This window comes from Urocitellus parryii, chromosome 1, assembly GCF_045843805.1.
Source record: "Urocitellus parryii isolate mUroPar1 chromosome 1, mUroPar1.hap1, whole genome shotgun sequence".
NCBI lineage: Eukaryota > Metazoa > Chordata > Mammalia > Rodentia > Sciuridae > Urocitellus > Urocitellus parryii.
The window spans coordinates 251,481,003-251,493,005 of NC_135531.1; the positions used below are offsets into that span (position 1 = coordinate 251,481,003).

The following is a 12,003-nucleotide window of genomic DNA, read 5'->3' on the forward strand; positions in this document are numbered from 1 at the left end:
AGTTAGCCGAATGCTGGACAAAAGATGTAGTTTACGTACACACACAACTGTCTAACCATCCGCGTACGGCCTGTGTGTGAGGCAGAAGGGCCACTGCTGCCCGCGCGGGTTGCCAGCCCCACCCTGCCTTCGGCGGCTCGGGCGAGAGACGCTGCGCGAGGCTTCGGATCTCGGGCCAGCCCGGGAGCCAGGGGCGGGGCCGGGCGGGGCCGCGAGCGCGCAGGCGCAGTGCGGCTTCGTCTCGCCGCCACCGCCGCCGCCCGCGTTGCACCACAGGCCCGAGACAGACTGGGCCGGGAAGAGCTGGAGACTGAGAAGGAGGCGGTGGCGGAGGCGGGGCGACTCCGGTGACCGGGAGCGCCGCAGACTGGCAGCTGCGGCGACTCCCCCCTTTGTGTCTGGTCTGCTCCAAGCCACTGGAAGTGCTTCCCGGAGGGGCACGGGGTGTCTCGCCGGCTTGCTGCCCACCCTTTTTCCCAGCAACCTACATCCGTCCTCCCGCCGCCCCCCGCCCTCGGCCCGCGACGCCCGAGCTCCGCCCGGAGCCCAGAGCTGCGGGAGAACGAGGCGGCGGCGGCGGCGGCGGCGGCGACAGCAACAGCAGCAGCTTCTTTCTCGGGAGCTTGTGATTCGTTCACAGGAGCCATTGATGGGCGAAGACGAAGCTTTCATGGTGGAATTCACGTCAGGCAAGAACGAGGGTCAGGAATAGCCTCGAGCGAGAGAGAAGGCGCGCGTTCGGCAGGGAGAGAAGGGGCAGCTTTCCGTACCTCACCGCGACGCGCCGCCTCGGAGCTCGGGCCCTGCCTGCCGCCCCCCCTTCCCCGCCTCGCGCCGCCCGGCAGCCCGCGGCCGGGCCTGCGCGACCCTCGCGCGATTGTTCCGCGGGGTGTGTAGGCTTGGGCTTGCCCATGGAGGCAACCACCGTTTTCGATCTCGTCGAAGAAGAGGATTTGTTGTTCTTGAAATCGGAGTGAAGGAAGCACCGAAGCGAAACTTTAAAAGGAATCCTGCTTTCCCCGAGCTGAGGGCGATGCGACTCGGGCCGCCCGGCGCCGCTGCCGCCCGCCGGGCTTCGCCCTTCGCGGCAGTCCGGAACTTGTTCTGATCCTCGGCCCCCCATCGAATCCCCGCCCTACACTCCTCTGCTCCTTGGATATGTTTCATCGCAGACCTGGATATTTTTTTCATATCGTGAAACTACGAGGAAAATAACTGCCGGGATTCCTTCTGCTCCCCCTGATTCTCCCTCCCCACGGACATGCCTTCAGTTTGGGGGGCCGAGGCACCCCCTCCTAGGCGAATGAAGCCCCCCAGTCGCGAGGGAGCGAAATGAAGGGAATTTCTGCAGCGGAATGAAAGCTCTGCAGCTAGGTCCTCTCATCTGCCATTTGTCCTTTCAAACTGCATTGTAATACGGGCAGGATAAGTCAGACGGGAGAAGACCAGCCTCCCTGCCGGATTTGTCTGCCCGTATTTACTTTCCATATATATATATTTTCCCCCTCCTGCTTCTTGACTGGTCCAGGGATGACTTCCTCGCTGCAGCGGCCCTGGCGGGTGCCCTGGCTACCGTGGGCCATCCTGCTGGTCAGCACTGCGGCCGGTGAGTAGCCCCGGGTAGCGCGTCCCGGCCACTTGCCCAGCGGTGGCGAGGGAGGGAGCCCTCGGAGGCCCAGGCCTGCGCTCGCCCTTCGCGACACGTCCCCTTGGGTCACTGTGGAGGGGATCTGCTGCCGGGTACCTGCCAGCGAAATCGGCTTTAGTGTGTTCGTGTAGTTTCATATCCTCACTCCCATATACCCAACCCCATCCCCCTCCATTGGGGGGGGGGAAAGACATGTTGGGTGTGGTATCTTGACATTTTTAGCTGTGAGGTAATGCAAGGAATAAAAATAATATTTTAATCACCAGTGAACAGTGTCTATTAGGAGATCTTTGGAAACAGAGCAGTAGTCCCCCCCCACACACACACAACAAAAAGAAGCGGATTTGGCTTATAGTAAAAAGAACATCAACTAAACACATACTTGCATTTATTTTTAGATTTCCACCACTCTTTGGGAATGCATGTTACTTTTCATTATTGAAAAATGTTACTGAATTAATAGAATTAATGTTGAGGAAGCCAGACTGGGATTCTTGATACACTCTATAATACTATTTATTACTGTTACCATTTGTATTAATTTGCTACCAAATAATTGTTCTAGCAATTATATCTCCATCTTTTTAACTTGGACACACTCATTTAATGTGCTTCTGGAATTACTGTTGAGCATTAAGTATTTTGATCACTTTTATTGGTCACCTGTCATCTATTGACTTCCCTGTCATTGAGACAACTTTAACTTCACGTCACACTTCTAGGAGATTTGACTCCTGAAAGGACTTTGACATTTTACTGAAATGTAAAAGGAAACAGTCATCCTTTTCTTTGGCTATTTCTTTTTAAATTCTCAGCCACCTTAAGAAAAAAGTCCATGTTCACAATGCAACTGCATTTTTCAAGCAGTCTTTTGTTGATTTGCTTTTAGACATTTTCAGGAGTGAATTGTACATATAATTCTTAAATTTGACAAAGAATAGCCACATGGATTATGCATTTAAAAACAAATGAAGGACAAGAGTGTTGGCTTTCCAATTACTTTTTTTTTTTTTTTTTTACAAATGTGTAGTTTTCACATTGAATAAATTTCTCATTGCTTTGTTAGAGAGGTTATAAAAATCTGTTTTGGGAAAATACTGAAAGAAAATTTAAAGTTTTCTACTGTGCTTTTCGTATTACTGATTCATGTCCATTGTTAATTATGGTAAGTTAATTAGGGTCTGTATTTTATATTAAAATCATGAGCTTCTGAATCGAATATGTTTTGACACTGATTTTAATATTTTTAGTCATTGCAATTATTTTTCAAGTAAAAATGAACACTTTTTTCTCTAAATTTGTTATTTAGCTCTTTAAATTCTCTAGCCACAAGCCATGTGGTTCTTGTAAAATAAGAAGAATAAAAAAGGCCTTAAGCTAACCAGTCATTCTTTGAGCAGAAATTTCAGAATATTTTTGTTCTTTTTTATTCTTTACCCTTTTGAAATGTATATTCCCTTTTATAGTGACATGCTTATCATTTTATGATCAGAACTGACAAAAACAAGAGAAGAAAACATTGTTTTTAAAATAAACCATTTGTATTTGGCAAAATGAATCTTCTTAGATTAGTGTCCCTTTAAAGGGGATAAATTAATAAAAATGGTGTTAATCCTTTTTTCTTTAGTATTACCTAGCACCTGATGACAGTGCTAGGAAACTGGGTTTCAGAGCTGTAACAATAATAATAGCTAGTATTTATTGAGTGCTTTCTGTGCACCAGCACATTTTCAAATAGCTTTACTTTTTTTTTTTTTTTAATATCCTCTTGACAATTCTGTACTGCAGGTTATTATTCCCTTTTTAGAGAGGGAGAGAAAAGTACAGATAATTTAAATAACTAATTACACAGTCAGGAAATTATGGAGACAGGATTATAGCCTGCACTCTTACCCACCACATTAAGTCTAACAACAGCAACAGAGGCAACAACAACTTCTCAGTCTAACTGGAACATGAAGATAGAGTAATGTTTCACCTTTTTCACCTTTGAAAAGTAGTGGGGACATTACAGAGAATAATAGAGTAGGCACTGGTTATGCAGATGTCATGGTTCTAAATGTATAAAACTTTGCCTGATATTGGGGTGGCTAGTGCAGTTTTATTATTTTAAGCTCAAGGTGACCAGAATGGGTTTGGGATATATGGATGTCATGATGTAATTGGACAGATGCACATAATTCACCTGAATAGGAAAAAAAAATGTACTGGAATACAGAGCACATCCTTCTTTGGGAACATGGATAAATTATTTTTGAATTCCTCTTTCCTACTTACTCTATCTTCTTGGACTCCTTAATTCTTAAAATAGTTGGTTTACAGAAAATTAGGATTTATGAAAAAGTAAGATGTACTTTGTTTATAAATGACTTAATTGTAACAAAATACAAGTGTTTAAGTGTCAGCTTCTGTAATGCATTTGAAATAATTCTCTTGACTAGATTTCAATTACATACATCTCCTTTGGGAGCACACATTGTTTCAAGTGAGTCATCTATTTACTTAGTATTGTTGAGCAGTTATTGAATATTGTTGAGTAACTGGAAGTTTAGTAATCTTAATTTCAATGTTTCTAGAAATGTGGACACTGCAACAGAATCAGGCATGATTGAAAAAGTGATCTTTTTAGTCCTGTAGTCTAGTTGTTCTGAATGAATCTCTCTGGGACATTTATTTATTTATTTAAAAATTAATCTCCAGAGAGTATCAGGTAAATTTGAGAATGAGTGCTTTATATCATCAGTTCTGATTAGATTTTTTAAATATGGTGATTCAGTCACCTCTTGCTGCATAATAATTTGCAATCACAAAATCTTAGTGGTGTGCAACAGTAAGCATTTCTTCTGCTCCACTTCTCTCATTATGGAGCCCATGCTGGAGGCAGGGTAACATCTACCTGGAAACAGCTTGTTATCAGTGCTGTGGCAGAAGTTCAAGAGAGCAAGCCCAACCCACCAGCACTTTTCCAGACTCTGGTTCTCTAACATCTCATTGGCTAACTAAGTCTTACTGCCAAGCTCCAGACAAGGGAGGAGTTGGGAGGTGTAGAAGTACATTTTTGCCTCTAGTTCCATTGCACAGGAATGAAGATTAAAACTTTCAATCTACCATTTGAGATGAGGAAGTGGTAGATTGAAGGGAGGAGGCTTTCCTTAACATTTGAATGGAGCTAAGCTCTTAAATAGGCTTTTGCATTAAAATAACACCAGGTTTGGTCTCTACAAAAGCTGTCTTGGAATGTGGTATGCAGTATTGATGTTGGTGTGTCTATGAAATGTGTGGAAAGAGATGTCTGTGACAAAGAAAGACATTGTTTTTTTTTCATTAAAATGTGTGTGTGTGTGTGTGTGTGTGTGTGTGTGTGTGTGTGTATATATATATATATATATATATATATTTTTTTTTTTTTTTTTTCCTTCCCCACCCTCCCTGCTTGGGGTACAACTCAGGGCTTTGCCCTAGCATGCAATTACTTTACTACTGAGCTACATCCTCAGCCAAAGGCCAACTTTTTAATAGTAAAGGAGAAGAGCCTTCATGTTATTGTTTTTATGTATTTATCTTGTCCTCTCAATTAGTAATTGTTTCTAGAGGATAGGTTTCATGTCATTTTGGCGAAGGAGTGCTGGGAATCCAACCCAGGGCCTCTGGCACTCTATCATTGAGCCACCCCCTAGTGCTCATATCTTAAATTGTTTTGTATTGTTCCATATGGCTGTACACATAAGAGATGCTTAAGAAATACTTGGTGAATGAGTTATAAAAAGCAATTAGAGCTTATCGACTCAAAATATTAGTAACTTATTCTTTCTTTGACCTAGTTTCTTCAACTGTAGAGCAGTTTAAGAGGCATAGTGGGAAGACCACTGTCCTTAGTTAAGGCCTGGATTCTGACACACCTAACATAGTTCATTTAGTTCTAATTTTATGGGTTTGGACCACATCATGTTTCAAAATGCAAATTCCTGGATACCACTTTAAGTCTTAGTGAATCCAAGTACCTGGACATTAAAACCTAAGAATCCATATCTATGTACTCTTGAGAACTGGATCTAATTTTATTTCTAATTCTCAGCTTCTACAACTTAATTAATTATTTTTTGGTATTGGGGATTTAACCCAGGGATACTTTACCACTGAGCTACATCCCCAGCCCTTTTTGTTTTTTATTTTAAGACAGGGTCTCACTATGTTGCTTAGATCCTCACTAAGTTGCTGAGGCTGGCCTTGAACTTGAGATCCTCTTGTCTGAGTCTCATGAGTTGTTGGGATTATGGGCCTGGGCCACTGTGCCCAGCTATTTTTATTCTTACTTTTTGCGATAATTATACCTTATTCTGGAGCTTTTAGTCACCATCAATACCAAATATTTCTTATTTGTATTTTAAGCAACTTCCTTTTTCTTTTTACCATTTGCAGTGTTTCTCTTGCCTTTTTTTTTTTTTGGTCTTAGGGTGTTATATTACTTAATGAAAAAGGCTTTATTGACCCAGTATTTATGTATGCTAATTTAGCTCATATTTTTATGTTGGTCATTTTATTTTCTTTATACTTCTGTCAAAAGGAGAAATTACTTATTAGTAGAAAGAAGAGTTTTAGTAAATTTGGATGAGAATTATTGATGAGGTATAAAGGGATTAGTGTTAAACTTAATTAGACTAGACAATTTTGTTTTGATTTTAGTTACAAATTAATATTCAGTTGAGCCTTTTCCGGGTGAATAAACTGCATATAATATTTGATCAATGTGTACTAGAAAAAAATAAATGTGGGTGCTGTGATATCTAGGATTTCATGATTTTTTTTTTTTTTTTTTTTTTTGGTACCAGGGATTGAACTCAGGGGCACTCAATCACTGAGCCACATCCCTAGCCCTTTTTGTATTTTATTAAAGACAGGGTCTCACTGAGTTGCTTAGCACTTTGCTAAATTGCTGAGGCTTACTTTGAACTCGCAATCCTCCTGCCTCAGCCTCCCAAGACACTGGGTATTACAGGCGTGCGCCACCTACCCAAGTTAGGAATTCATGAATTTTGAACTTCTCTAATAGCACTTATGCATAAAGAGACTCTCATATTACCAAACTCTTTTCCCTTTCTAGTTAAATGGTCTAGTCTTGAGTCTTTTTCAGAAGAGCAAAGGATACCTTGTTGGAATTTAAGTACACTAGTTTTGTTTAAATTCTTTTTCGTTTTTGTTTGTGAGATGGATATGATAAGAAAACACATAATTTATGTATAATCTGTGTGGAGTTAGAAATAAGCAAGTAAACCTAATGCAGTAGTATATACCTGTAATCCCAGCGGTTTAGGAGGCTAAGGCAGGAGGATTAGAAGTTGAAGCTAGTCTCAGTAACTTACTGAGGCCATAAGCAATTTAGTTAGATAGGTCTCAAAAAAATAAAAAGAGCTGGGATATGGGGCTGGAGTTGTGGCTTAGTGATAGAGCGCTTGCCTAGTATGTGTGAAGCACTGGGTTTGATTCTCAACACTGCATATAAATAAATGAATAAAATAAGGGACCATCAACATCTTAAAAAAAAAAAAAGCTGGGATATAGCTCAGTGGTAAAGTGTCCCTGGGTTCGATCCCCTCAAAAAAGAAGAATGTAATAAATGACAGGAACATTTTGGAATGCATTGCTTTACCAAAACTATTAGTATATAACATGTACTATTTGTTCTTAATTACATTAATTCATTGTCTGGTGGGAAGTGTACCCAAAGGAGTAGCCAGAAGGGCAGGGGAGCACTAAGAATAAATAGATAACATGGAGGGAGCACTGAAATATTTGCACGACCAACATTTATTATGTTTCCTGTGTGCAAGATTCTTTTCTAAATGCTAGTACAAAGAAAATAAGAAAAAAAAGAAAAAATAAATTAAAAATAAAAACAGAGGAGGCTGGGGCTATGGCTCAGTAGTATTGCACTTGCCTGGCATGTGTGAGACACTGAGTTTGATTCTCAGCACTGCATATAAATAAATAAAATAAAAGTCTATCAACAACTAAAAACCAAAAAATTAAAAAAAGAAAAAATGTCTGCCTTCCTCCCTACCATCTCATGCTTCATAAGGATGATACAGAAGTTAGATATACTATTTGGAGCAAGGGTGAACACTTTGCAGACCTTTAGCATTATTTTCTTTCTTTTGTCTATCTTTCAGGATATCCCTGTGTCTTCTTGATCATCTCCACCCTCTTTTAGATGGACAGCATGCCTTTATCCTATTTGTTTACTTTTATGTAGTGCTGAGGATCAAACTCAGTACCTCATACATGCCACACAAGTGCTCCGCCACTAAGCCCCAGCCCTCCATCCTCTTTTACAATGTTTCTTCTCAGCTAGCCTTTTTGAAAGAGCACTGAAAATTTCCCACTTTCATATTTTGAACTCCTTTGCTCCCCTCTCCCTACAGTGTGTATTAGGTCAGTAGTGACTTCCTAATTGCCAAATCCAGATATTTTTCTCTTTACTGAACTTGACAATTTTGGTTATCCCTTTCTTGATGACTTTACATTTCCCTAGTTCTGTATCTTCTCCCCTCCTTTCTCCTAAATGTTTACAAGTAAGTAAGCAGTTTGATCTTCTTAAGTATATGGTTTGTTTGTTTTGTTTTTTTCAAATCCTGGGGGTTGAACCCAGGGCCATTAAGCTATGCTCCCAGACTTAGTATTTCAAGTTTAGCTTAGGTTGGGGGAAACTGTGCCGCATTCTAAATTCGTAAAAGACTATTTCAAGAAAAAAAAATCTTTTGCAAAGACATTTTATATCTTGATTATATATGTTGAATTAGCACAACAAAAGTGTAAAGAAAGGCTCTTTAGAAATATGCTTTAATGAAAATATAATAATAGCTAGGCATGGTGGCTCTTACCTGTAATCCCAGGATAGGGATGCTGAGGCAGGAGGATCATGAATTCAAAGCCAGTCTCAGCAATTTAGTGAGGCTCTAAGCAACTCAGTGAGACCCTGTATCCAAATAAAATATAAAAATGGGCTGGGGATGTGGATCAGTGGTTAAGTTCCCCTGAGTTTAATCCCTGATACAAAAAAAAAAAAAAAAAAAAAAGGATTCCTATAATTTTAGGGTTAGGAAAGGACCTTTTAGTGGACTTTAAATAATTAGAAGTTCATTTAAGAGGATTAGACTTTTCTACAATCTTGTCTCATTTTAATTTTAAAACAAAAAGCTTCAGCTCAGTCTTTGACCCAATTGTCATACCTTCTACATCAGTGATATCTAATTAATGCCATTTAGACTTTAGTTTAATGTTTTTTCATTTAAAAAAATTTTTTTAGTTGTAGATGAACACAATATCTTTATTTTATTCATTTTTTTATGTGGTGCTGAGGATTGAACCCAATGCCTCATGCATACAAGGCAAGTGCTCTACCACTGAGCCACAACCCCAGCCCAGTTTTTTTATTTTTAAGCAACTTTATTGAGATATAATTTACATACCATACAATTCAACCATTTAAGGTATGCAATTCAGTGATTTTTTTGTATGTTTTAAAATTGTGGTTAAAATGTGTGTGTGTGTGTGTATACAAACACACCCCCACACAATATTTGCCATTTTAAACTTTTTTTTTTTGTGTGTGATCCTCCTGCCTCAGTCTCCTGAGCCTCTGGGATTATGGGCGTGTGCTACTGCACCCAGCAACATTTTCACAGTTCAGTGTCATTAGTTATATTTACAACATCACTAAAACCTTTTCATCACTCCAAGTAGAAACTTTAAAAAATATTTTTAAATTATAATTTTTCTTTTGTACCAGGGATTGAACCCAGGGGTGCTTTACCTCTGAGCCATATCCCCACCCCTTCTTATTTTTTATTTTGAGAGAGGGTTTCCCTTTTTTCACTTGGAAATCCAGTTGTGCCAGTTCCATTTGTTTATGAAACTCTTCTTTCCCTATTGGTAGAATTGGTAGTCTTGACAAGAATCAACAGGGCAAGGCTGATTTAACTAAGTGGTATAGCATTTGCCTTCTATGCATGAATTCTTGGGCTCAATCCCCAGCACTGCACAAACAAAAACTAAAATAAAAATGACTAAAGTTGTATGAATTTATTTCTGGACTCTCATTTCAGCTTGTCTATAGGTCTGTCCTTATGCCAGTATTATTAGTATTTTGATTACTATTGCTTTGTAGTAAATTTTGAAATTGGGATAGGTAAGTCCTCTTTGTTTTTTTTTTTTTTTCAAGATTGTTGTGGCAAATCAGAACCTCTTGCATTTCTATATAAATTTGAGAGTTGATTTTTCTATTTCTGCATAAAAGGCTGTTGGAATTTTGATAGGGGTTTTTGGGTCTGTAGACCACTTTGGGATTGACATCTTAATATTATTGAGTCTTCCTATCCATAAATAAGGGATGTCTTTCCATTTATTTAGGTCCTCTTTAATTTTTGTCTGTAATGTTTTCTAATCTTCAGTGTACAAGTGTTTAAATTCCTTTGTATTTTATTCTTTGGTTCCTTGAGTATTTTTTTTTTTTTCAATTTGGTGAACTCTCGTGTGTGTGTGTGTGTGTGTGTGTGTGTGTGTGTGTGTGTGTGTGTGTGTTTTGGTACTGGGGATTGAACTGAGGGGCACTTAACCATGGGAGTCACATTCCCAGCCCTTTTTTGTATTTTATTTAGAGACAGTGTTTCACTGAGTTGCTCAGGGCCTTGCTAAGTTCTGAGGCTAGCTTGAATTTGGAATCCTCCTGCCTCAGCCTCCCAAATAGCTGGGATTACAGGCATGCACAGCTGTCTGGCTCTTGTTTTTATTCTTAAGTAAATGATAAAATAATTAATTTTTTAAATATATTAAGGCACTTAAATTTGTTACTTATGAGATAGTGATTTTGGTTGATTAACTATTTTCATTCTGAAAAGCTGAGAGAATAACATTAGCTAATTAAATTTTACTTTATGTTGTTGAAGAGGATTTTGATGTTATATCTACTAGACCTACTAGTAGATAGGTCTAGTAGGTCTAACAATTAGACCTACTAGAATAGCTTAAAGTTTTTTATATCTTCTGATAGGTATTTTATTACTTTTTCATTGAAGTAAACTGAAATAACTTTTGTTAGGCATATGTGAATTAAAAATAATTTGTATCAATGTACTGCTCTTAAATAAACCATTAGGAATATCTTGGAATTTCTGTTTTGTTCTTATAGATAAGGTTTAGATGGAATTTGGCATGTGGTAATCTCTATTTAATAAATAATGAGTTTGTTTTCTGTGTTTTGATTTCCTGTTTCACAGTTGTACTAGTTAATGGGATTAGGCAATCTTGATTTGTTTCTTCTTTAATTAAAAAAAGGTTTGAAGCATCTAGTAAATATTTCTGTTATTTACTCCTTGTCATAACATGCTCTTTGGACAGCTATTTTGAATAAAGATCTGTTGCTAAAAGTGAAGAGAATTTTCTGTCCTTTAAACTTTGATAATTAAATTAATTTCTCAGGCTGGGGTCGTGGCTCAGTGGTTGCCTAGCATGTGTGAGGCACTGGGTTCGATTCTCAGCACCACATATAAATAAACAACTAAAAAAAGATATTAAAAAATTAATTTCTCATATCTGCTTTTGCTTTTGTAAAATTATTTTTAGTTTACTGATAGTTTGTTTTGGGTGTTGTTGAGTCACATCCCCAGCCCTTTTATACTTTATTTAGAGTCAGGGTCTCGCCAAGTTACTTAGGGCATTACTAATTTGCTGGGGTTGGCTTTGAACTCATGATCTTTCTGCCTCAGCCTGCTGAGCTGCTGAGATTACAGGCATGTGCCACTGTGACTGGTTGGTTTTCTGTTTTTTGATTGTACATATTCAGCACTTTTCTGAATCAGTAAGCCTTTTTTTTAATATTTATTTTTTTAGTTGTACACAATACTTTTATTTATTTATTTTTATGTGGTGCTGAGGATAGAACTCAGGGCCTCGCACATGCTAGGCAAGTGTTCTACTGCTGAGCCACAACCCCAGCCCGGTAAGCCTTTTTTAAGAAAGTACTAATGATAAGGGTAAGCATTGTCTTTGATATAATCTGTCATATTAATTTTTTACCATTATGCATTTTTTAAAAAATATTTTTTGGTTGTAGGTGATCACAATACCTTTATTTTATTTTTATGTGGTGCTGAGGATCGAACCCATTGCCTCACACATGAGAGGTGAGTGCCCCACCACTAAGCTACAACCCTAGCCCCATGCATTTTATTTTTATGTAAGTCATTTGAGGTGTTGAATATTTGGCAGAGGAGTAGAGAAATATCCATAGAAAATATGATGTTCAGTCAGCCTGTGACTTTTTGTGAAAATACAGTAATGAATGAGATAAAATAAAAATG

At 38.9% G+C, this 12,003-nt stretch overlaps 1 protein-coding gene across 2 annotated transcripts in view; it reads left to right on the forward strand.

Annotated features, from left to right (window-relative positions):
• Positions 1 to 1,517: 1,517 nt before the first annotated feature.
• The window catches only part of Bmpr2 (bone morphogenetic protein receptor type 2), a 169,191-nt gene continuing 158,705 nt past the window's right edge, over positions 1,518 to 12,003 (forward strand). For both annotated transcript variants that reach the window (XM_026405344.2, XM_026405345.2), the window contains exon 1: positions 1,518 to 1,606. In XM_026405344.2, the coding sequence (XP_026261129.1) occupies positions 1,531 to 1,606 (76 nt within the window). In that variant the 5' untranslated portion in view covers positions 1,518 to 1,530. The remainder of the gene's footprint in view (positions 1,607 to 12,003) is intronic.